At 45.3% G+C, this 27,056-nt stretch overlaps 1 protein-coding gene across 1 annotated transcript; it reads left to right on the top strand.

Annotated features, from left to right (window-relative positions):
• The first annotated feature begins 855 nt into the window (after positions 1-855).
• On the top strand, positions 856-22,479 carry LOC138961941 (uncharacterized). Its single transcript, XM_070333625.1, has 6 exons — positions 856-1,496; positions 14,427-14,611; positions 16,547-16,712; positions 18,352-18,537; positions 20,326-20,410; positions 20,863-22,479. Exons 1-6 carry the CDS (start codon positions 1,412-1,414, stop codon positions 21,359-21,361), a joined length of 1,206 nt encoding a protein of 401 aa, XP_070189726.1. The 5' UTR covers positions 856-1,411; the 3' UTR covers positions 21,362-22,479.
• Positions 22,480-27,056: the final 4,577 nt, after the last annotated feature.

Genomic DNA, 27,056 nt, shown 5'->3' with positions numbered 1-27,056 from the left:
AACATTATCTAAACATTTATTGAATATGTCGGCCTGAAAATAAAAGCCGAAATCAGAAGTTTAAGAAATTTGACCTGCGGTCATCACAAGTGCGGCCTCAACTTTTTATTAAATAGCCGAGCATGACGTCATCAACGGCACCCTGCTTGTCCTCTCAAGGTTTTCCTTCACATCTACTTTGGTCCATCCCACATCTCATTTTTGCTTCCGGTGACCTTGACCCACGATCAAAAAACGTCCACCTTCTCCCTTTCCGCCACTCCTCTTCTCCTTCCCCATGCTGCGTGTCAGGGACCAGGGACATATATATATACTGTGTTCGTGTGCTTTACATGATGAACGGTGGCCAATTCTGACAGAGAAACCCGCACATGTACGTTCAGTTCCATATTTTCTCTCGAAGCTTCGAGGCTATTTTCAACCTGTGTATATGAACTTTAGATGATGAAAGTTTCCGGATTAAATCCGCACCAGTTCTGTTCCTTTTCAAATTCATTTTCTCTCGACTCTTCGAGGCTATTTTCAACCAGCCCTAAAGATGCCTGAACGGAACGTCGCACTGAGCTAAGTGTCCCGTGACGTCAGGGTCGTTCCAGGTCAAACTACTGCGTTGTGTTTGGCAGAGCAAAGTTTTGCCACAACACTTGAATTTCCTTCTTTTCGTTTTCAATCGGTAACTGTGCCGCTTTCAGTTCTTACATGCCAGGTTTTCTATCAAGCAGCTCTTCCCCTTTCGTCCCCCCTTCCTTCTGTGCGACACTCGAATCACGTGACTGGTCCCATCCCTGGCGGGGAGCTTGGCAAGGTTGTGTCTGATTGGCTGAGGACAGGACAGCGACACCGCCACCAGTCGTCGCCTGGCTGCTCACTGCCAAAGTTGCTACTGCTCGTTGCCAAGTTCTCTCCGTTCAAGGTTATTCAGCTTCTCAGTGACCGACACCAGTCGCTACGTGTAATCACACAATCTGACCGAGACTACAGACTATGAGTGATCAGAGATTTAGTGAAGAAGAATCTTAGGTCAGTTGACGATTAATTCTTCAGGTGTTTTTCGGTGAAGAAATGTATCGACTGCTTCAGTTTAGCAATGTGGCGGCATATAACGGATTCGTCTTGAACAGTTGACAGAAATGTGGGGTTAGTTTGAAACAAGACTCGACATCAGATCATCACAGTTCCTGTGAGGCAGAGATTTCAACGTGTGTGACATTGTGTGATATCGTGTAAGAAAATAAACGTGTCGCGACATTCAGCAAACCACCGATATCCAGCTCCACCCTCAGAAGACTAGAGGTGGCAAGAGCTGTGTCTTTTTACCGGAGTCCAGAGGAGTGAGGTCTGTACAGTGAAGAAACGGGACGTAACAGCGGGGACGTGACAGTGAGGTGGGGTGAGCGAACAGAAAAGAAAGATGTCTCCATCACTGTGTCCTCTGCTACTGCTGCTGGTTCTGCACACAGTCCTGCATATTGCCGTGTGTGACGAGGACGGAGAAGGTAAGAATAATGTGTAGAACGCCGTGAGAACGTGTCCATAAGGCCACCAAAAAAATATGTATGTTTCTGGTCACCCGATCCTACCTAGTTTTTTTCCCGCCGACCCTAGACTTTTTTATTGCATTTGTAAAAAAAAATTAAAAAAAAAAAAAAAAAAAAGTAACAGACGGCAGACGACACAAGGGGGATAACCCCGCATCCCTTTTGTCTCATTTGTTTTGTAATGTGTTGTCTTTCTCTTTGTGTAGTAAGTCCAGTCTCTTTGCGTCACTGTAAAGCTATTTTCTACCCTGACCAAAAACCCAAAAAAACAAAAAAATCCCTACCTACCTACCCTATTTTTTGTAGCCATGTTACCAGCAACATACAACTATTTTGTTGGCCTAAGCATTTTGCTTGTTATCGTTCTATAACATATGTGGGTCTGTTGTTGTTGTGAAACTATTGTACATAGACAAAAGTGATTGAAAGACGCTTAACCACGGTAAGAATGATACAAGATGCTCAGTGAATGTCTGCAAACACAACGGTATCCCGGCCTTGGACAAAAATGGTAACACAAGCTTGTTGTTCTTTGCTGAAGAAACGTGACAGCTGTTACTGCCACTGACATGTGCGTCTTAGGGCAGATGGCATCAGAGATAGCAGCGAGAAGTGACATATGTTTTGTGAAGTTTTCATCCTTATACGTCAGTATAGTGTCTGAATCTCAGTCTTGTTCATTGCCAAAGTGTAAGACGGGTTTTACTTCCCTTTCTAATTTAATATATTTTACTGTGCGACTGTCTGTCGGTGCCTGTAGATCTGTCCGTCTTTCTGCATATATATATAGAAAGTCTTCGGTGTGGGGCTTTGATATTTTTTTCACGTATACGACTACCATACTTTGTGTGTGTGTGTGTGTGTGTGTGTGTGTGTGTGTGTGTGTGTGTGTGTGTGTGTGTGTGTGTGTGTGTGTGTGTGTGTGTGTGTGTGTGTGAATTCTTCCATATGTAATTCAACAGTGTATTTTTCCATCTTCCTTCTTGGTTTCTTAGCTCCTATCTTGCTTCACAACAGGCAGTAACCGTGTACCGTGCGTCGCATGTCGCGTCGCCCGCTGAATCCCTTTCCCTTGGTAAACACGCTCCATGCACCCTCTCCCCCCTCAACCCTGTATTTCCATCGACACCCTGTAAGTGTTTTTCAAAGGCGCTGCTTCAATGCCGCTGGCTGCATCCACAGGCTGAGAGCGATCTTTTATTTACTCTTCTTTTCAATCTTTTCTTCGTGAGAAAATGCAAGGAGAAAATGCAAGGGAAAAACAGGGACGATTCAAAAATAAGTTTTCAGCCGTTCCCCTACTGTAGGGTTTGTGGTTCGTGTTTGTGTCTTAAAATTGGATTCCATCCTTTATTGAATTTAACATTACTTGTGTTCAGTACCTTTCATTTGTAACGACGAAAAAGAGCAAGAAAGGCGGGCGGCCATTTCTTCTTTACAGTCGGGAGTTTGTAGGCACACACACAAAACAAAAACCAGTTATCTGCTTGATTAAATATCATTTTCACTGAAAACAAGAGTATAAAAGCGATGAGTCATCCGATGCTCATCTCATTCATCACATGACGTCTTTGTGCGGCACAATATAACAGAAGGAAGATGGGGTGGGAGGGGGGGAGGGGGGGAGGCACTAAGCAGACGTAAGTTAGAACTTGGGTTGTGCATGCAGGGGTAGCTTTGGACTTGATGTCGGTTACTGAATAAGCGCGTGTTTACGACGTTAAAGTCCTAGTTACTTGCAAAGAAAATAGCCATTGTATGCCAAGGATGGTCATACGGAAAGCCGCTTTCACAGCCATTGTATACTAGGATGGTCATATGGAAAGCCGCTTTCACAGCCATTGTATACTAGGATGGTCATATGGAAAGCCGCTTTCACAGCCATTGTATACTAGGATGGTCATATGGAAAGCCGCTTTCACAGCCATTGTATACTAGGATGGTCATATGGAAAGCCGCTTTCACAGCCATTGTATACTAGGATGGTCATATGGAAAGCCGCTTTCACAGCCATTGTATACTAGGATGGTCATATGGAAAGCCGCTTTCACAGCCATTGTATACTAGGATGGTCATATGGAAAGCCGCTTTCACAGCCATTGTATACTAGGATGGTCATACGGAAAGCCGCTTTCACAGCCATTGTATGCCAAGGATGGTCATACGGAAAGCCGCTTTCACAGCCATTGTATACTAGGATGGTCATACGGAAAGCCGCTTTCACAGCCATTGTATGCCAAGGATGGTCATACGGAAAGCCGCTTTCACAGCCAATGTATACTAGGATGGTCATACAGAAAGCCGCTTTCACAGCCATTGTATGCCAAGGATGGTCATATGGAAAGCCGCTTTCACAGCCATTGTATACTAGGATGGTCATATGGAAAGCCGCTTTCACAGCCATTGTATACTAGGATGGTCCTACGGAAAACCGCTTTCACAGCCATTGTATACTAGGATGGTCATATGGAAAGCCGCTTTCACAGCCATTTTTCCTCGGCAGTCTCCAAAGACACAAATCCCCAAAGTTCCTAGGAATGAATGTGTTTACAGGGTTGAAATGTCTTGTTGGCAGTACTGTGCATACGTTATAAATACATGATGTTCATACACTTAACGTATGACTAAGATGACGACTCCGACCAAGTTATCTGCCACCTGCTGTACCCAGACTGCGATAGTTGTGGAGGCTTTGTGTGTCTTACATCTCTATGTTTAATACTGATCGGTCTTCTAAATTTGATCATTGTGAAGGCTCTACATATCTTGTATACCTCTATGTTTAATACTGACGATTCTTGTAGAAAATGAAGGTTTCGGGGCCTGCGGGTTACAGTTTTCGTGAGTTTCTGGGTCGCTTCCTGTTGGGTGTGCAATGGTGCGACCCGTACCGTCATCCTACTTCGTCACAGGACAGCCCTTCGATAGATCAGTTACCAGTCTTGGGGATGTGCTCCAACTGCCACCACACCGCTGTTACGTCAAACTATCGTTACGCTAGACCATAATTACGTCAGACCCTCGTTTCGTCAAACTATCGTTATGCTATACCACCTCTATGAACTCCTTCCCTCTGGCCGGAGACTTAGCACGCACAAAGCTAGGACACTCAGGCTGCAAAACAGCTTCATCCCCAAATCCATCACCCTTGGCAACATGTTAACACATTCACATACCCGACTCAGCCCCTCTTCTGCCAGTGCAATCAGTAGTAATGTACTTGTATGTATTGGTTTTATGTACGTCCGTATTTTCTCTGTGATATATTGTATGCTATGATTTTTTATTTTGCAATGATGTTTAGCCATAGTCCGTTATACGCGTAGGTGTGCGAGATTATGTAAGCGCAGTGCTTTAAAGATGTTCATGTGGGAATGTGTAAGGGGGCGTAGTCGAATGTCCATGTGGGAATGTGTAAGTGGAGCATATAAGAATGCCCATGTGTGAATGTGTAAGTGGAGCGTATAAGAATGTGTAAGTGGAGCGTGGTCGAATGTCCATGTGTGAATGGGTAAGTTGAGCGTATAAGAATGTCCATGTGTGCGATGTGTAAGTGAGACATGGATGTGTTCATGACTGAATGCGTAAGCACAATGCAAGGAATGGCCAGAGAGGTATGTGGAAGGTGTGTTTATAACCTGCCCTGTTATATAGTGCTATATGTCTTATGTAAAAACAATGTCCTGTTTGTATTATTGTTATGTATCACGCCTGAATTTCTCTATGAGATAATAAAGTATTCTTATTCTTATTCGTATTCGTTACGTCGGACCATAATTACGTCAGACCCTCGTTTCGTCAAACTATCGTTATGCTACACCATCGTTACGTCAGACCATCGTTACGTCAGACCCACATTACGTCTGCCCCTCGTTACGACAGACCCTCGTTAAGTTAGACCCTCGTTTATTAAGACCCTAGTTTTATCAGATCGCTGCCTGTCCCCCTGAATGGACAAAACGATGGCAGAAGAGTAAAGTCTGGTTGTAAGCATGGCCTGCTTCACCTTGTCATTACTGCCACGGACCGTGTTTTTCTCAACGTGTACAACATTTCTTTTCACTTTGACTTCGGTCAGTAAACGAAAAACTGGAAATGATTTGTGTCTTGTCCCAATACCTCAGTCAATACAGCGAGTGTATACAATGCCGGTAGATACGCTGTGTTATCCTCACCACGTCAACCCGGCCTTACCGTTACCAGTCAATACAGCGAGTGTATGCAATGTCGGTAGATACGCTGTGTTATCCTCGCCACGTCAACCTGGCCTTACCGTTACCAGTCAATACAGCGAGTGTATGCAATGCCGGTAGATACGCTGTGTTATCCTCGCCACGCCAACCCGGCCTTACCGTTACCAGACAATACAGCGAGTGTATACAATGCCGGTAGATACGCTGTGTTATCCTCACCACGTCAACCCGGCCTTACCGTTACCAGTCAATACAGCGAGTGTATGCAATGTCGGTAGATACGCTGTGTTATCCTCGCCACGTCAACCCGGCCTTACCGTTACCAGTCAATACAGCGAGTGTATGCAATGCCGGTAGATACGTTGTGTACACCTCGCCACGTCAACCCTGCCTTACTGCGTGTTTGGCCAGGCTTCCAGTCCATTCTCGGCCAAACTCTACCTCACTCAGGCTTCACGTACATGTTCCTCCCAAACTCTAACTGCGCATGGCGGCATGACGTGACAGGGCCCGCAACTCTGCCTGAGTATAAGCTTCCGGCCAGGAGATGACGTTACCCCGTTGTGCTGCACAGGAGTCAGCAGTATGCTAATCAGGCACTAGACTCGGTCAACACGGCACCAGAACTCGTTTAACAGAACACCAGAACTGGTCAGTCGTTCGCCACAGACAGCTTGATCTGACCAGGCGCACAATTTGTCACCGAGTGTTAGCGTTATTGTGGTTGAAAAGGGAGAGATTAACAGACAATTACTTGTGTTTGTTTTTCTTTACCGTTGAGCACACAGAAAAAAGAAGCGATTTGCAACAACACGACATCAGCCTTGAGGTGTTTGACAAGTGTGGCACGTACTTGTAAGCTCCCGATCCCGTCAAAAGTCGTGCACTGTTAACACAGTCCGGTCCACGAGTGACAAGAAATCGCATGGTTACAGGAAGGGAGTGGCTTCCCTTGGTCGCTGCTTTCCACTTGTAATATTGGTGACAATCGTTGACGCGACACACAACTGAGTTGATGATTGTTTGTAAACCAGCTGTGATCCTAATTGTTCTTACTCAAAAATAATATACTTGAGGTTCATGGCCGTAGTGTGTCTGTTGATACTGGAAGTGGTGTCCTGCCCCACGATCCCTTGTTGCCTGCTGATGTTTACACCCCCGGTATAGGGGTGTGTATAGGATTCGGTCGATGTGTTTGTTTGTTTGTTTGTTTGTTTGTTTGTTTGTTTGTGTTCGCATATAGATCTCAAGAATGAACGGACCGATCGTCACCAAACTTGGTGAACAGGTTCTATACATTCCTGAGACGGTCCTTACAAAAATTGGGACCAGTCAAACACACGGTTAGGGAGTTATTGGTGGATTAAGATTCTACAAGGACTTATAGAGGGACATATTAATGGTCAAAGGGAAATAACCTTCTCAGTTGGTGGCAGTGAGAATGGTTATTTCCCTTTGACCAACGGGGGTGTTTTTCCTACCTCGGAGGAATTTCTTGTTTTTTTTGTATTGTGGCTCTTCTTCCAGGTACTAGGTGTTCTTCGTTCTTTCTTCTTGCAATGCACTTTTAATTCTGGCGCTGTTGCTGTTGTGTTTAAAAAAAATGTTTTATTTTGGTTGGTTTATTTAGTGAGCGTTGTTTTGTGTGTGTCTTGTTGTTGTTGGGTTTTTTGGGGTTTTTTTTTTTTTTTTTTTTGGGGGGGGGGGGGGGGGGTAAATTTATACATAACAAGGGAATAAAATGCTTCTCCTAAAAACAACGAGGGCAGGCTTCGCCATGTTTGTCGCAAGTCAGGTGCCGCGTTTCTGTCGGCCCATGTTACGCAGCGGGGAATTTGGCTCACACTGAGGGCAAACAGCATTTTGAAAAAAGCAAGATGTAAACATCCAAATCAACCGCTGGCTTGTTATGCTTCGTGTTTTGTGGAACAACAGTGGAATTATGATAGCATGGAATCTTGCCCTCGAAAGCCATGATATTTCCATGGAGTCTCTGGTAAAGGAAAAACCTGCCAGTTGTGTGCTCATTGTTGTTTGCTAACAATTTAACAATAGTCAAGTGTGCAGAACGCGGCTTTCAATCTCTCGATTGTTCTGCATTGACTCACCGTCATTGTTTAGTAGGCCTAGGAATACTGGATTACCATAGAAAGTGTTCCTGACTAGACATAAGCAAATCCTGAAATGCGCAACATTGGCATTACATGTTTCTCAACCGTTCTGCCTCTTTGCTTGCTTATGGCCGCCCATTTGACATCGTCCACAAAGGTGTGTTTGATGTTATTTCGAAAAGTAACAAAGAGCACACAGTTGTTATTGTCCAGTAGCGGTACGTGGCTGACTTTTTCATTGTTCTCAGGAGTGACTATACCTGAAAGATACTGAAAGCACAAATACGAATTCTTTCACCATGGCAAGAATATTCCCATTTGCCTCTCTGTCCAACCCTAATTCCGTCTCCCCCCCCCCCCCCCCCCAATCATAGCTAGAGGGCTGACAAAGAAGGCCAGAGGACGATGTTTGTTCTAACCTGCGGGTCACGACGCCTGACCAGGACAAGGACAGAGCAAGCACAGAAGGAATGTTGCCCAAGTGGCGCCGAGCCGCCACAGACGGGAGAAAGTCGCCAGCAGCCATTGTCACACAGACCCTCTCCCCTCTCAGCACAGCGTGCAAACAACACACAATGAGGTAGCTTCTTCACAGCGACACACGGGGTATAGTTGATGATGTCCACAGGGCATTCAGACTAAAGAGCATATATTGCAGTAAGCAAGTTTGAATAAAACAAAGGTACATCATTGTTGGTCTTTTTGTAGCTTCAACTGTAAGGCAATTTCGAGTGGAACTGATGCGACAATTTTCCAGGAATGCAGATTAATTTACATACGTTAACTTTGTCACATGCTTGTCAAGAGATATGACATCAGAAACAATCCGTCGCAATATAACATTGAACGGTTGAAAACGACGTTAAACACCAAATAAATAAAGAAAGAATCAGAAACAATGAGTCCGAGATTGTGTGCAGAAGAGTGTTTTTTCTGTGAGACACACTTTCTTGGAATAGTGTTTTTGCCGTGGGACAAAGTCTTTTGCAATGGTATCTTCTTCTTCTTCTTGTCGATCACTCAGATGGAAACCCCGGTTCTCCGCGCAAATGTTGCCGTGCGCTGTAGGTTGTCCTGCCACAGAGCTTCCCTTGCACCGTGGTCGCCTCCGCCCAGATCTGGCTCCTGAGGCCATCGTGTAGTGGGCAAGTCTGCAGCAGGTGTTCCGTTGTCATGCTGCCTGGTTGACAAGGGCACTGGTCTGACTGGCCAATTCTGAACTTGGTGAAAAGGTGGTGGTTCATTCGGTTGTGGCCTGTCCGCAGCCTGAATATGAGGACCTGCTCAGACCTTGTGGGCAGGTGAAAGGCGTCGTTTTTGTTCAGTGTAGTGTGGGTGCTGCTGCAACCACTTTTTGTGTTGTTTGGCCGTTATGATGGTCTTGGCTTCTTTGAAGGTGGTTGATCTGTCATTCTGGTCCTTCGTAGTGCCCTCCTTTGCCAGAGTATCTGCGGCTTCGTTGCCTAGTATGTTGCAGTGAGAGGGGACCTTTTGCAATGGTATAATATTGTTGCTTTGAGACACTGTGTTTTGGAATCGGGTTTTGTTGTTGTTTTTTGTTTGTTGTGAGACACGGTATATTGGAAGTGTTTTTACTCAGCGACACAGCATACTGGAAGAGTTTTTGCTGTTATACGCAGTATACTGGAATTGTTTTGTTGTTGTGAGACACGGAATGGTGTGTTTGCTCTGAGAGACAGAATAGTGTTTTTGGTCTGAGATGCGGTCTACCGGGAGATAGTGGGTGTTGCGATATTGAGAGTGTGCATAATGAGTGGCCGGCGAAAGTATGGGCCTGTTTTTGTTTGATTATCCTTTCTGCTGTTGTTTCCTTTCTATTTCTTTTTAGCCTTTTCGCTTTTGGGCAGAACTGTAAGTGACGCGTCTAACCACACGAACGCACACGAAAAATAGAATTCCCAGCTTGCAATTTTGTATCAACCGGCTGCGTAGATTTCGTTCATGATAAAAAAAATAAAAATTAAAAAAATGTTTTGTGCTATTCAAAACCTGTATTGACATTTTTTAATGAGCTTGCTGATTCTTTTCATGAGTGAAATACTTTTGCTACAGTCTTTGTTTTTCTTCTTCTCCTTGTGTTTTTAGTTGTTTTTCTTAGGGGGATTGTAGGGGGGAAGTTTGATGTATACTGTTCAAAAAAAGAAACGCATAGCTTGTAATATTTGGTTAATTTAGTTATATGGCTACAAGGATATCCACCAAACTGCAGAAAATGTTTATCTGGTCGTCGACCTTTCGTCCATTGCCACAAGTGAGCTCTGCACGTGACGCATGCGTTATCAGTGGCTACAATGTCAAAATTGCTCATTTGGCATGACCACTCGTCATGCTTCAGTGTAATCTCGTGAAACTCGGGGAATATTGAGCTCTCACCATGTCTTCCAAAACCCATATAAGCGGATTGTTCGCCACAAAGAAATCAGACGACAATTCAGCGACGAAAGATGGCCCGATTGAGCAGAGAAGACCGCCAAATTGCATTGGGTCGTTTACAAGCAGGCCAAAGTCAAAGTGCAATCGCCAGGCACTTCCACGTGTCCCAGAGCACCATCAGTAGACTGTGGGTCAGGTTTCAAGCCACTGGCTCCGTTGCTGACTTGCCACGAGCGGGAAGACCAAGGGCGACAACTGCTGCTCACGACCGCTTCATACGGCTCCGCCACCTCCGGAATCGTTTCCTGTCGGCCTCATCTTCTGTCCAGGCTCTCCCCGGGCCACACCGATTATCGGACCAGACCGTGCGGAACCGCCTGCATGAAGCTGGTTTGAGAGCTCGCAGACCTCACAGAGGAGCTGTCCTCACCCGCCGCCATCGCCAGAACCGAGTGCAGTGGGGCAACCAGCACCTTCGCTGGACCGTCCGGAATCACTGGAGACACGTGTGGTTCAGCGACGAGTCCTACTTCCTGCTCCAGCGACATGATGGTCGGAGGAGGGTCTACCGGAGAGTAAACGAACGTTACGCGCCCAACTGTGTGGATGAGGCACCCGTTCATGGTGGTGGAGGCGTCATGGTGTGGGGGGCGATCAATACCGCTGGAAGGAGCACCCTGGTGCACGTCCAAGGGCGCATAACTGCCCAGCGATACGTGGAGGAAATTCTGCGCCTACACGCCCTTCCTCTTCTGGCTGACCAGGATGCCATATTCCAGCAGGACAACGCTCGCCCGCACACAGCACGACTCACCACCCAGTTCCTCACCGACCACCATGTCCAGGTGCTTCCCTGGCCATCCATGTCGCCAGACATGAACCCAATAGAACACCTCTGGGATGAATTGGACAGACGTGTGCGCAGGCGAGAAGAAGCGCCGGCAAATCACCGCGATCTATTGCAGGCACTTCAGGAGTAGTGGGACACCATCCCACAGCAAGATATCCGGCATCTGATCCAGTCCATGCCCAGAAGGTGCCGGGCAGTTGTTGCTGCTCAAGGCAGTCACACCCCCTACTGACTTGACAGCCTCGGCACCCAATCGTATTGATTGACTGATTGATTTGAAGATGCAAATGAACTGTGTGTGCATTCAACTGTGTCCATACCAAATTTCAAAGAAATAATCTAAATATTGGATTTTCTGTTAATTTTTTCGAAAAATAAAACAAATTTGGCAAGTAGCAACTATGCGTTTCTTTTTTTGAACAGTATATTTCGCAATCAGGTTAATCTAGTTCTTTGTGTCTGGAGATTGAGAAGACGTTTTGGAAAGTACAGAAAAGCCATTCCCTGAAGGACCAAAGTTAAGTTCCTGAACCCGTCGCGATATAACCTTCCTGTAATTGTTGCGACCGTTCGACCTGTTTTCTGTGAAGCCGGAATAAAGACTTATTTTTGATTTACTCAAAGTATTTCTTATCGTTTCTTACACCAGCATTTGAGTGAGAATCCATCCTGAACTCAGGTCAAAATGAGTTCGGCTCATTCTCTCCCTGACAGGATGCCTTGAGTTTCCTTGTCGGTTTGTCTTGCAAGGAAACCGATATTTTTTACATATTTAGAGCTTTTTGTAATGTGTTATTGATATAAGCAGATTCGCGATCGTCGATAATGATTTCTCATGGTGTTTTGTAATTTTTGAATTACAGAGGAATTTTTATTTTAGACAGTTTCAAGCGAGCTATTTTTCGCGGATGTATTTACTGTGCAAACAACTCTAAATATGGCAACAGTGTCACGTGATAATCCACCGTTTGGTTTCGGCGGTCGCTGGAGCAGACGATTTTTTGACAGTGATGTAACCATACATTACGGTCTCCTTCCAGCAGCTGCCCCAAAATTTCGACTTATTTTGACCTCAGAACGATGTCTTTATCATAACTGTCGAAGTCGGCCAATCTGCAATCATTTTCGTCTCGCGAACACTGCTAGCGAACAACATATGGGAGATAACTCTGTATTCTTCTTTTGATAGATTCGCGTGGGACTGTAGCGTCCGGTCCGAGAGGGACTTAAAAGCGATAGCGTGGCGCGATGATGAATCAGAATGGTCAGAATCCTGTCAAGGCCCCGCTGATTTTCCATGCTCGAAGGCAAGACAAGACAAATATCCCACCCCTTCACTCAATTTATTTCCCCTCCTTTGGCTAACTCTGAACGGCAAGGTTTGCTCTGTTTGAATAACATCTCTCTCCTTTTCTTTTTTTCCTTTTTTTTCTTTGCTGTTTTTCTTTTTACATTTTGTCAAGTTTTGACTAAATGTTTTAACGTAGAGGGGGGAATCGAGACGAGGGTCGTGGTGTATGTGTGTGTGTGTGTGTGTGTAGAGCGATTCAGAGAAAACTACTGGACCGATCTTCATGAAACTTGACATGAGAGATCCTGAGTATGGTATCTCCAGACTTTTTTAAATTTTTTGATAAATGTCTTTGATGACGTCATATCCGGCTTTTCGTGAAAGTTGAGGCGGCACTGTCACGCTCTCATTTTTCAACCAAATTGGTTGAAATTTTGGTCAAGTAATCTTCGACGAAGCCCGGACTTTGGTATAGCATTTCAGCTTGGAGGCTTAAAAATTAATTAATGAGTTTGCTCATTAAAGTTGTCATTAAAATCGATTTTTCGCAAACAGATTTAAAATTGATTGCATCGTATTCTTCGTCACATTCTGAATCTAAAAATATAATACACATGTCATGTTTACTTTTAAAATGTGATCACAATTAACGAAAATAGATATGATAGGTTGTATTCAAAACAAGCTCAGAAAGTTAACAAGAATACAGAAAAGCGCGCTTTCCTGCTCAGCACAATACGCTACCGCGCTAATCTGGCGTGTCAATATCACTACGTTTTGCACGTGGGAGGTGAGCGATTTCCTTCACGCGGGGATTGACGAAGCTGTACTGTCTTGGTGGAAAAAATACAGTGCGTTCAGTTTCATCCCGTGAGTTCGACAGCTTGACTAAATGTAGTAATTTCGCCTCACGCGACTTGTTTCTTTCTCTCGTATTTTTGCTTCTCCTTTCGTCATTAACACCGAGTGATCTGTGGTGACCGAAACCAGAACCAGTATCTTTGATCTGCAGCCCCAGGTCTAAACACTTCAACCAGTAATGCTAAAAACTCCAACCAGTGATGCTAAAAAAAAACTTCAACCGGTGATGCTGAAACCCTCAACTAGTGATGCTAAAAACAAAAATAATGCTAAAACCCTCTGGACTGTTCAGCATTCGTATTTCAAATAGGGAGGGGGGGGGGGATACATCTCTGAAAGGGAGATAAATGTGTCTCGCAACATGTTTACTTTGACCATTTGAAGGACAGCAGTGGCACTCGCCACAGCACCTTGGCAGGTGGTCTGAAGGTCGCGCCTTGATTGACACAGCGCTAGCGCCACCTGGGTGACAAGCACACTCACAGTCGTCTGCTCCTGGCGGTCAGGTCGTCAGGTGAAAGGGGTGCAGGGGATGACTATACACTGAATGTTTCGTTCGTTCTGGTTTTCAACACCATGCAGTTAAAAAGAGGCTATTAACATTGGTTACTTAGTTTGGTATGAGTCTCTCTCTCTCTCTCTCTCTCTCTCTCTCTCTCTCTCTCTCTCTCTCTCTCTCTCTCTCTCTCTCTCTCTCTCTCTCTCTCTCTCTCTCTCTCTCTCTCTCTCTCTCTCTCTCTCTCTCTCTCTCTCTCTCTCTCTCTCTCTCTCTCTCTCTCTCTCTCTCTCTCTCTCTCTCTCTCTCTCTCTCTCTCTCTCTCTCTCTCTCTCTCTCTCTCTCTCTCTCTCTCTCTCTCTCTCTCTCTCTCTCTCTCTCTCTCTCTCTCTCTCTCTCTCTCTCTCTCTCTCTCTCTCTCTCTCTCTCTCTCTCTCTCTCTCTCTCTCTCTCTCTCTCTCTCTCTCTCTCTCTCTCTCTCTCTCTCTCTCTCTCTCTCTCTCTCTCTTTCTCTCTGCGCCGCACGCAACTCGTACTGTCTAAATCTGATGGCAAAAGGAAGATCCTCGGATAAAAAAAACACCATATTTTTTGGTATCCGAAGTCTCCCTATAACAAAACCTTCGGATATAAGAAAGGTACACATTTTCCGCACGACTTTCTTATAAGCGGGTTCCTTTGTCTGTGTGCAGGAGAGGAGAAGCGAGCATTCGCGTGTTACGGGACGTCGCACAACTTTCTGGACATCAACTGCCCGCAAGGCCGCCAGGTGGCGCTGGTCTCCATGATGGACGGGGCCAAGAGGCGGGACAACGACTGCCCCGGGATGACCACCAATGACGAAATGTACCGGGAAGATTGCTGCACCTTCTCCGAGGTGTGTGTTTGAGTGTGTATGCGTGCTTGTGTGCGGGTGTGTGTGTGTGTGTGGGGGGGGGGGGGCGGGTAGCTCAGTTGGTAAAGCACTGGACTTGTCATCCTAAGGTCGCAGGTTCGAATCCCGGCAGGGATGGACACGGGTCAACTTTATGCGCAGACTCAGAGACGGTATCCATGTCCCATCCCCGTGTCACCACAGTGGCACGTAAAAGGCCTCGGTCATTCTACCATAAGTGCAGGTGGCTGATTACACCTACCTAAACACGCATACACCTGGGTAGCGCGACTTTGTTGCTGCTAGCTTTCCACTGTGAGGGAGCCCCGAATTTCCCAGCATGGGGATGATCATCCTGAGCTCAGGTCAAAATGAGTTCGGCTCATTCTCTCCCTTCCAAGGAAACCGATTTTTGTACATATTTAGAGCTTTTTGTGATGTGTTATGGATGTAAGCAGATTCGCGATCGTCGATAATGATTTCTCATGGTGTTTTGTAATTTTTGAATTACAGAGGAATTTTTATTTTAGACAGTTTCAAGCGAGCTATTTTTCGCGGATGTATTTACTGTGCAAACAACTCTAAATATGGCATAAGTGTCACGTGATAATCAACCGTTTGGTTTCGGCCCTCGCTGGAGCAGACGATTTTTTTGACAGTGATGCAACCATATATTACGGTCTCCTTCCGGCAGCAGTCCCATAATTTCGACTTATTTTGACCTTAAAACGATGTCTTTATCATAACTGTGAAGAACAGAACGGAGATCACTGTCGAAGTCGGCCAATCTGCAATCACTTTCATCTCGCGAACAACATTATGGGAGATCACTCTGTATTCTTCTTTTGATAGATTCGCGTAGGACTTTCGCGTTCGGTCAGAGAGACAACTGGCGATAGCCGTGGAGCGAGGATTATCAGAATGGGGGATGATAGATTAAATCATAGACCAAATAGCCTGGACCGCCAACTCGTCACGTGACCCTTCGAGGTTACGACTCTCGACTTTCAGGGGTGCGTGACGTCCGGTTTGAAAGGCCAGCGATTCGAAGACAGTGAAAAGAAAGCACGCTCCAGTTATTTGTGACAATGGGAGGTGACAATGAACTGGATTTTCCAAAACTCCAAACTAAACTTAACAAAACTTATCGAAAAACATGTTCCATATGCACTTTTGCTGAGTTTATTTTAGCATTTTCAGAACTTACCTTGGCAACTTCGTCCATGTTTACAATCGACACCGGATATGACATCCCCCTGATTTCTGAAAGGCCATGTAAGCGTAGGTTCCTAAATGCGAGTGGCAAGTTTCAAGTTTTATTATTATTCCAATAAAACCCCGTGAGGGTACATGGAAAATTAAAAAACACAGTAAAAACACATTTCATTCAACACCAAATAAAAGGAACTAAAACAAAAAGAAATCAGACTATGTACAGAAAAGGGAGTTGAGGGGTGAGGGAGAGCAAAAACAATACAAGAAACAATTCAACAATAATAATAATAAATAGTAATAATAATAATAATAATAATAATAATAATAATAATAATAATAATAATAATAATAAAATACTACAAGTGCAAAGTGATTACATACATTTCTTTACTATGGGAAATAAGGGGGAGGGGGGGTGGAGGGTGAGTTAACATCAGGACAAAAATACTATTACAATGCAAACAACACAAAACAGATAACGGAGTATAAAGCTAAAAGAGAATTAAATTTTACTCGCTTGTGTCTTGTCTTAGAGAGGCGCTACCTCGTAATAGAGAGAAAGAGCGGAGAGAGAGCTAGTTGGCGGTCCAGGATAAATGGTCTATGGTTAAATGAAATGAAAACAAATTGGCGAGCACATTGTATTTTGTTGTGATTTAATGTATTGAATGTACTCAAACCAAGCACGTGGTTGAAATACAATCTCATTGTGATGTCTTTCAGGGCGACTGTGTGATCGCGACACAGAGCAACCAACTGCCGACTGAGTGTAACAGCGTGCACTTCTGCCGGCCCCAGGCTCGCCTAGCCTCCACGGGCCCCACGTGCAACAAGAAAGACTTCCCCGAGTTCACCCACTACACCGAGATCAAGTACCGCTGTATTGTCCGTGAGTATCTTGGCTGCTTGTTACAGGAGGGGGGTGGTTATTAAAGTAAGATCACTCACCTCTGTGTCATACCTGGTCGAGTACCCTGGCTGCTTGTTACAGGAGGGGGGTGGTTATTAAAGTAAGATCACTCACCTCTGTGTCATACCTGGTCGAGTACCCTGGCTGCTTGTTACAGGAGGGGGGTGGTTATTAAAGTAAGATCACTCACCTCTGTGTCATACCTGGTCGAGTACCCTGGCTGCTTGTTACAGGAGGGGGGTGATTATTAAAGTAAGATCACTCACCTCTGTGTCATACCTGGTCGAGTACCCTGGCTGCTTGTTACAGGAGGGGGGTGGTCATTAAAGTAAGATCACTCACCTCTGTGTCATACCTGGTCGAGTACCCTGGCTGCTTGTTACAGGAGGGGGGTGGTTATTAAAGTAAGATCACTCACCTCTGTGTCATACCTGGTCGAGTACCCTGGCTGCTTGTTACAGGAGGGGGGTGGTTATTAAAGTAAGATCACTCACCTCTGTGTCATACCTGGTCGAGTACCCTGGCTGCTTGTTACAGGAGGGGGGTGGTTATTAAAGTAAGATCACTCACCTCTGTGTCATACCTGGTCGAGTACCCTGGCTGCTTGTTACAGGAGGGGGGTGGTTATTAAAGTAAGATCACTCACCTCTGTGTCATACCTGGTCGAGTACCCTGGCTGCTTGTTACAGGAGGGGGGTGGTCATTAAAGTAAGATCACTCACCTCTGTGTCATACCTGGTCGAGTACCCTGGCTGCTTGTAACAGGAGGGGGGTGGTTATTAAAGTAAGATCACTCACCTCTGTGTCATACCTGGTCGAGTACCCTGGCTGCTTGTAACAGGAGGGGGGTGGTTATTAAAGTAAGATCACTCACCTCTGTGTCATACCTGGTCGAGTACCCTGGCTGCTTGTAACAGGAGGGGGGTGGTTATTAAAGTAAGATCACTCACCTATGTGTCATACCTGGTCGAGTACCCTGGCTGCTTGTTACAGGAGGGGGGTGGTCATTAAAGTAAGATCACTCACCTCTGTGTCATACCTGGTCGAGTACCCTGGCTGCTTGTAACAGGAGGGGGGTGGTTATTAAAGTAAGATCACTCACCTCTGTGTCATACCTGGTCGAGTACCCTGGCTGCTTGTTACAGGAGGGGGGTGGTTATTAAAGTAAGATCACTCACCTCTGTGTCATACCTGGTCGAGTACCCTGGCTGCTTGTTACAGGAGGGGGGTGGTTATTAAAGTAAGATCACATACCTGGTCGAGTACCCTGGCTGCTTGTTACAAGACAAGACACATTCTTAATTAACGATAGCGGCATAAGCAAACATGTAATTTTTTTTACATCGGAGGAGGGGATCACTACACAGTAACGCAGACATTACCACCCTCTGTGTAATACGTGAGTACCCGGGCTGTTTCTCGATAAACTACCCTTATTAATAATATTCTTGATATTCATACAGTTACAAAAAAAACAGAAACCAAGGGAAATCTTTTTTCAACGTACGATTCAATTTTGGTAACATTATGTATGCACGAACCTCGTTTAAAGTGCTTCACTCTGTGAGGAGAGATAGTGTCGCTTTGTGATAAATATTGTGTCTTGACTGTTTCACAGCGCTAAAGGAAACCACCACCACCACGACATCCACAACGACAACTCGGCCCCCCATCAACGTGACAAACATTACTGTCACCAGTAGCAACAGCAGCACGAGCAACACAACGTCCACGCTGCCCTACACCGTGCACAAGACACAGAAGGTCAAGGTCGGCCAGGTCACGGACACCGACTCTGATGACTGTGAGTGTGTGCTGGGCTCAGGTGCACGTAGCGAAACTGGGTGCCACCTGAATGGATGACATTGATATTTTTGGAACGTTAGCAGTCTACTTTTTCTTCTTCTGATATTTGTTGTAATTTTAACCAATCTGACTTAATTTTGTTCCCTACAAGTTGGGTGGCACCTAGGTTGGCTTGGTGCAGAGACCCTGGTCACCAGTGTCCGTTTAACGGGAAAGTACGTGGTTGTTCAGCTAGGAGTGCTGCTTGTGACCAAAGCACTGGCACAGCTAGCATTGTGGGATAAGTCACGTGGTCAGTAAGCATTGTGGGAGTGTTCAGGTGTGTGAGGTGTTTGAATCACATAACTTTTCTTTGGAAAATTGGGTAGGTGACGGGCAGAATATGTCTAAGTTACTGGGAAAGAAGGACATTTACATCATTTATTGGACGCGTAGGGAACAGTTGTCACTTTTACTGTTCTTTGATTTGAGATCAAGATTTGCTCAACTTCCTAACACTTGACTGGACTTGTTATTTTCAGTCACATGAATCACTTACACTGGATTCCATTGGTTGTTTTCAGTCACAATCACTTACACTGAATTACATTGGTTGTTTTCAGCCACACTCACTTACACTGGATTCCATTGGTTGTTTTCAGTCACACTCACTTACACTGGATTCCATTGGTTGTTTTCAGTCACACTCACTTACACCCCGGCCGGGTCATACCTAAGACTTTAAAATTGGCAATCTAATGGCTGCTCCGCCTGGCGTCTGGCATTATGGGGTTAGTGCTAGGACTGGTTGGTCCGGTGTCAGAATAATGTGACTGGGTGAGACATGAAGCCTGTGCTGCGACTTCTGTCTTGTGTGTGGCGCACGTTAAATGTCAAAGCAGCTCCGCCCTGATATCACCCTTCATGGTGGACTGGGCGTTAAGCAACAAACTCACTTACACTGGATTCCATTGGTTGTTTTCAGTCACACTCACTTACACTGGACTCCATTGGTTGTTTTCAGTCACACTCACTTACACTGGATTCCATTGGTTGTTTTCAGTCACACTCACTTACACTGGATCCCATTGGTTGTTTTCAGTCACATGACTCACTTACACTGGATTCCATTGGTTGTTTTCAGTCAAGGACTGGGCGGCCGAGTAGTAAACGCACTTGCCTCGGAAGCGAGAGGTTGCGAGTTCGACCCTGGGTCAGGGCGTTAGCAGTTTTATCCCCCCTTTCCTAACCTAGGTGGTGGGTTCAAGTGCTAGTCTTTCGGATGAGACGAAAAACCGAGGTCCCTTCGTGTACACTACATTGGGGTGTGCACGTTAAAGATCCCACGATTGACAAAAGGGTCTTTCCTGGCAAAATTGTATAGGCATAGATACAAATGTCCACCAAATAACCGTGTGACTTGGAATAATAGGCCGTGAAAAGTAAATATTCGCCTTAATTGGCTTGAGATTTACTAGCCGATGTGAATGCGTGATATATTGAGTAAAAATCTTACACGGCAGAAATTAATATGTAAAGCGCTTAGAGAACGTCAAGCACTATATAAATCGCCCCATACATACATACATACATACATACATACATACATACATACATACATACACTCACTTACACTGGACTCCATTGGTTGTTTTCAGTCACACTCACTTACACTGGACTCCATTGGTTGTTTTCAGTCACACTCACTTCCATTAGTTCTTTCAGTCAGTCACACTCACTTACACTGGATCCCATTGGTTGTTTTTAGTCACAATCACTTACACTGGATTCCATTGGTTGTTTTCAGTCACGCCGGCCATTGTTGGTGGGATGATGGCGGGCATTGTGGGATTGCTGCTTACCGTCTTCATCTTTATGTTCTACTGGGGCAGGTAGGAGACTGTTGTTGTTGTTGTTGTTGTTGTTGTTGTTGTTGTTGTTGTTGTTGTTGTTGTTTCCCCTGCCGAGTGTACTTGTTCAAGAAGCTTATTTTGCAATGTAGCGTTTAAGCCTTTGCTTCAGAAATAAAATACGGTTTAAGCACACGAAAATTGCTGTTTGTACATTACTTTTACACAAAATCAGCGTAGTTAGGCAACGTCAAGAAACTTCAACCATCATGTCTCCTGTTGTTTCTATTTTTAGCTATTCTCACACACACACACACACACACACACACACACACACACACACACACACATACACACACACACAGAGACACACTCTCTCTCTTCTCTTTCTCTCTCTCTCTCTTTTCTCTCTCTCTCTCTCTCTCTCTCTCTCTCTCTCTCTCTCTCTCTCTCTCTCTCTCTATTAACTCCTTTACTCCCCATATGTGTTGCAGGAAACGACAGGTCCGCATCTCGGGGAAGAACCAGACCTCGGTGTGGGACTTCCTGCTAGCCAACTCCATGTCGGTGCGGGCCTTCAGGGGTTACGACAACTTCAGCTCGTCGCGCCAATCGGTCAGCTCGGAGGACGGGTCGCCAGTGGCCCGCAAGACGGTGTGGCTTCCCAACATCTCCCTGGACAGCGGGCACGGCGAGTCCGCCCTCACCTCGGACGACAACTGCAGTGTTGTCACTCTGGAACACGCCGCCAGGAGGAGCTCTTTCGTGGGGGCGGGGCTTAGGGAAGGGGCGGGGCTGAGACAGGGAGCGGGGACGAGAGAGGGGGCGGGTCCAAGAGATGGGGCGGGGCCTAGAGAGGGAGCGGAGGCGAGAGAAGGGACGAGGGCGGGGGCGAGAGGAGGAGCGTTCCCAGGAGGGGTGTCTGTCGGAGCGGTGGAAGGGGCGGTGGGAGGGGTGGAGGCGGGTCGGAGTGTTGACGTCAACAGGCTGTGATGAGTTTGGACTCATTGCGAGACAAGCTGATATTGTGAGAAAGGAGTTGTTGTTGTTGTGAGACAGCGCGTGGCTCAACGTCAAGAGATGGACAAGCTGAGAGCTAGACAGCAAAATGCTGTGTGAACGCTGCTCTTCTTCAATTGGAGACAGGAGGATGCTGGTAAAAAAAACACCCAACTTCTGGCCCAATTGAGACCATTGGGAGCTGTGTCAGTCCCATTGACTGGAATCAGGAAATAAGCCGGATTTGGAAAGGGGGCACGCATTGCCCTGAGAACACAACGGGCTGCGGTTAGTAAGTTCTAACTGAATGCCACGTGTGAAGGGAGTGGTGGGGACAGAGAGGGGGCGCGGCAGGGGGAGGTGGGGCTGGCTCGTGTTAGACCAGCGACTGATTGTGTGAAGAGACCAACGGCTGATTTTGAAAAGCTTGTTTGTGATCTTTTGAAATTGACATGGGACACAAATAGCCCGTGTGGAACTGATGACTTTTTGACAGTTTCTGATTAGGCGGCCATGATTGGTTGATCCAGTAATAATCTTTGATACGATTGGATGATGTCAGACACTCACTGAACAGTTACTGTTGGCTGGTTTGAGACAAGGATACCATGTGAGAGTGTGTCGGTCTATATCACAACTACATGCAGTCCTTGTCGGCGTGTGGTGCTGGAGTAACTGAGGTCTGTACTGTGACAAAACCTAATGTAAAACAGCAGTGTCTGGTGATTTCCAGTCGATGTGAAATGACGTCAATGGCGTGATGTCAAGTCATTTTACCTGAGACAGCGTCATGCTACGTGTAAGAAGTTTTGCTGGTGGAAGTTAACAGAACAAGTGATTTCCTTTAAACACTGATGTGAGAAAACAAAAAGAAATGATTCACTTGGTACACTGAAGTAAGAAAGAAAGCGGTGTGTGGAGCAAACCTGAAGCCATTTTTGACATCTGCGTCAGGCTGTTCTCTTCTGTGGTGGACTGTTGCCTGGCATTAAGGCACACGCTCTATGGTGGAATGGCTGATTTGAAGTTACGGACAATTACCTGGGATATTTGAGGCAAATACTTTTGATATTTGAGGGGAGGGGGGGGGGGGCATTTATACATGAGACAAATTTATATTAGGTACTAGCTTATTTCAGACAACTGCGGCTAAGTGCAGGGAGGGGGGGGGGGGGGGGTGGGTATCACAGAAGACGGGCTGTCGAGGTTAGACTTGAAAAGCAGATATGACTTTTTGTTTCACGAGCGAAAGGGTCAATTGCTAGGTGCCAGAGTGGTATGGAAGGCTGAAGATAAGGGGGGGGGGGGGGGGCTGTGCTTTGGTCATTCTCTCCATCTGTTGGCGGTAGTCAGAGAGCACTGAACACAATGTGGGAGTGAGAGATGTTTCCTGGCGTGCTTTTTGATCCCACGGCCTTGGTGCAAGGTGTGAAGCTGTATGCTGCACACAACCTGACAGACAGGTCCACGGCTTGGGTCAACAAACAGGTGGGGGGGGGGGGTGATAATAAAGAGACAAAATATGAACAGCAAGAAGACAGCCCGTTTCAGTGAAAACATTGCAATCATCTGTGGTAGTGACGAACACGTGACTCGAAGCGTCGGACATACCTCCATTCACCTTCCCGCTGGAAAACATGGGCCTGTGTCAGTGGCCTCTCCAGCCATGCCCGGCGTTGGCAACATTTCACGTGGCGTTGCTCCCAGCACACAGACACATAGCTGTCTGCACAATTTCTCTCGCAACCCGCCACATGCTGCACCTGAGTGAATGTCGCCCTGCAGTGCCGAGGAATGTGATAATGCACACACAACCGTGGAATCCTCTTTCGCGACCTTCAGTATCTGAAAAAAATCAGGTCTTATACAGGAGGACGTCATAAAATGGGGGTAAATTTACAGAGGTTGTGAACAGAAAATGTGGGAAAGCATGGTCTTAAGAAGGAGTGAGTCTTAAAATTAAGGTTTTTTTTAAAGGAGGCTTAATTGTTATTTAGTGTGTGAGGGGAATTGTGAGGTGTCGCCTGTCACTCAAACACTCCCTTTTGACGGGACTAACGGTGACGTCATGATGAAGATGGCTGCCACGCGTGATGTGCGCGATGACCTTGACATTGATAGGACTCACCAAATGCTTCAAAGGGAATATATGCAGTTGATGGTGAAATGTCATGTGCTTGCCGGGAAATTTTGTTTTTGAAGTGCTTGGAGAATACGTTGTTATTTGTAGATTGCTGCCATGTGCCTAGGGATGTTTCTCTGTGTGTTTTGTTTCACGTCGTTTTGTGAGAAAATGAGATGTCTCTGTCTGTGTGAAAACTGATGGCGACAAAGAAGCATTACATAATCTTTCAGTGTGAAGTTATGTAAGCTGTTATCGCTCTAAGGGAGGATACTGCTGTTTTCTGACAATATTCGTTTTACGAAACTTATCTCCCTTATGTTGTCCCTATTGTCTTGATTTGTCCTTTCCTACAGCCTGTGTCGGTGCGGTTGTTCCATGTTAATATTGTCATAGCATTGTCTGACAAAGTGCTCTTTCGTATGAAGAAAACAGCACATCAATGATAATGTAGCGTTAGTGAACTGCAAAACTCCGTCAACCCGCTTTCTTGTCCGTACCCCCCATGCCTAGTGTGGAGGTTATTTGATTTGTCTTATTTTGCGTTTGCTTGTATTTCTGGGAAATGGTTTCTCATTGTTAAAATGGACCAAGACTAAGAGAGAGACAGAGAGAGAGAGAGAGAGAGAGAGAGAGAGAGAGAGAGAGAGAGAGAGAGAGAGAGAGAGAGAGAGAGAGGTGGTGTGTGTATATGTGTGTGTGTGGCAGTCAAAGTGTTTTTGCACTGCAGACCGTACTGCAGTCAGTTGTGATAAATGCTGTGAACTGAACTGTTCTCTCATCGTTTGTAAACCATGCTTGGCAATATTTGTATCATTTGCTTTTTTACTTTTTGTTTCTTGGATGCTGTAACTGACAAAGGTAATTTATGTTGGAGTGAAAAATGTGCACAGTGTTTGTGGTAATAGTAAACACATACAATCATTCGAATTTGAATAAGCAAATAATGTTACTCATGATCTCATGTTTTATTGTTCGCCATACGCCATCAGTGCCACTAACATGGGTGGGATTCTTCCGGTATATGCCGGAAATCCGGATTCGTAATGTCTGTGGTGACCAGTTTTTTTGGTTGTTAATCATACAAATCCTTCAGCGTCAAAGTCCGTCAGTGTGGTGTCAGCTCTCATAGAAACCGTCACACTTCTTTTACACAGAGTTTTACACGCGTTAAAGGCATCCTTCCACGTGCACACATACAGACAATTAAAAGCCTGTTTTCTGCGCAGAGCTGGATTTGTTGGATTGATTTCGTAAGTGACTTCTTTGTCAAGATCAACCTGCATGACGTGTTCTACTCTGCTGAGGAAGCAGTCGTGTTGTTGATTGTTGGTATGTTACCAAGTGGAAGGATAATACTTTCCCATGTGAACATTAGGATAAGGAGGATAAGATTTTATATAGTCCATGAGGGTAACCTCACAGAAATTCGGGCTGCTTTCTCCCTGGGGAAAGCGAGCTGCCACACAGTATACGGCGCTACCCATTTTTTTTTTCCTGCATGCGTGTATTCATGTTTCCAAGCCCTGAGACTTAATGCCGTGTGAGATGGAATTTTTTTTACACTTTATTCCAAGTCACACGGGTATTTGGTGGACATTTTTATCTATGCCTATACAATTTTGCCAGGAAAGACCCTTTTGTCAATCGTGGGATCTTTAACGTGCACACCCCAATGTAGTGTACACGAAGGGACCTCGGTTTTTCGTCTCATCCGAAAGACTAGCACTTGAACCCACCACCTAGGTTAGGAAAGGGGGGAGAAAATTGCGGCCTGACCCAGGCCTGAACACGCAACCTCTCGCTTCCGAGCGCAAGTGCGTTACCACTCGGCCACCCAGTCCATGTATGTACCTGAGACGGTGAACATCATGATGATTGCTTCTTCGGTCGCCTGTGGTCAGATGAAAACTAATGTAGGCCTACCTTTGATGTAAATATAACGATATGACATAACTTGCCCTGCAACGAAGTGTGCTATACAATGGTTTTCGATCTGTAAATACAATGACAATGTTCTTGTTTGTCATTACTTTTGTATAGTATCATTGTAAATAAGAAATAAATACATTTAAGAAAATGTGGCTTCTTTGTGGTATTTCTGAAATATGGTTACATCTTTCTCTGCCACGCTCTTTGTCCGTCTGTCTGTATGTCTATCTTTCTGGCTGGTTGTCTCTGTCTGTCTCACACACACACACACACACACACACACACACACACACACACACACACACACACACACACACACACACACACACACACACAGTTGGGTATTGTACCGGTAAGACATAATTTCTTTCCAAGTTCTTTGCCTCTAGTACAACTGTATGTCATCTCCACATACACACACACTGTGTAACTTTAGACTGTCAGGCTATGATGCGCGTTTTCAAAATACAACGAATATAATGGTTATCGTAAAAGTTATGTCGACTACATTTTCCTTATTGCCATGGTTGAACAGCGAAGCATGAACCTTTGAAGCTTCAATTGTGTAACTGTGAGGAAAGTTCATACGATACGTGCGCCAAATTGAACAAAAAGGCTGTATCAGTGTATGGGTTGCGCTGTCCTATCCGTGCAGTAATGGCGACACAAAACCCGTCTGGCCGCTTTCTCGGCCGGGTAACACCCATTGCTTCAAGGGACGATCTATTCTGAGCCGCGCGAGTAAACACGCACACACAACCATATGTTTTATTTCTAGGTGTACATAAGCCACAGACAGCAGTTATACTCACGTAAGATGTGAAGGACGGGTGAGGGGGGAAGAAGGTGGTAGAATATTAAGTTAAGCAGAAAGCTTACCTGTATCTTGAACACTGCTATGTCCTTTTGCAAGCACGTGTGACATGTGTGCTCTCTCTCTCTCTCTCTCTCTCTCTCTCTCTCTCTCTCTCTCTCTCTCTCTCACACACACACACACACACACACACAACCACAACCACACACACACACACACAACCACACACACACACATATGACACTGAAACGGGCGCTTTCTTCTTCCACCTCCGACCACTCTGCATACCACCAGATTCAACTGTGTGTATAACTTTATTACATTTATTACACACATTGTGTGTTCTCTGTATACCCGCAAAGTTTATATTTTTCTATCAATTGAAACTGTATGTTTGTTTGTTTGTTTGTAAGTTTGTTTGATTGTTTGATTGTTTGTTTGTTTGTAAGTTTGTTTGATTGTTTGATTGTTTGTTTGTTTGTTTGTGTTTGAGCTTTCCTGCTTGTCGTTCATTCCAGGCTCAAAATAAAGCATTCAGGCAGTCTATGTCCATTGCTGACACCGAACTCACGCATTCCGATATCTTGCTGAGCGCTTCAGCCATGTGGAGAGTCTAGTCATAGTTGTCAGTAAGCGGTTTAAAAAAAAAATTCTGCATAAATAGCGATCTCGAACATAACTACTTCGCTTCGTCAATAATGTGCGCAAGAGGCACTGGCATGACTTTACAAGGCACAACTTGCTGCTGAATCTTTTGCTGGGTGCGAACAACAACAACAACAACAACAATTACAACAATAACAACAACAACAACAACAGCA

This window comes from Littorina saxatilis, linkage group LG3 (assembly GCF_037325665.1).
Source record: "Littorina saxatilis isolate snail1 linkage group LG3, US_GU_Lsax_2.0, whole genome shotgun sequence".
Classification (NCBI taxonomy): domain Eukaryota; kingdom Metazoa; phylum Mollusca; class Gastropoda; order Littorinimorpha; family Littorinidae; genus Littorina; species Littorina saxatilis.
Note: the sequence above shows the minus strand (reverse complement) of the source record. Positions and strands in the feature narration are given on the sequence as shown.

Excerpts from the sequence above, each read along its gene's own strand:
- LOC138961941 (XM_070333625.1), top strand. The coding sequence starts at position 1,412 with ATGTCTCCATCACTGTGTCCTCTGCTACTGCTGCTGGTTCTGCACACA. Across the intron at positions 18,538-20,325 it reads GGACACCGACTCTGATGACT|TCACGCCGGCCATTGTTGGT; the intron begins GTGAGTGTGTGC and ends GGTTGTTTTCAG. Across the intron at positions 20,411-20,862 it reads TTTATGTTCTACTGGGGCAG|GAAACGACAGGTCCGCATCT; the intron begins GTAGGAGACTGT and ends TATGTGTTGCAG.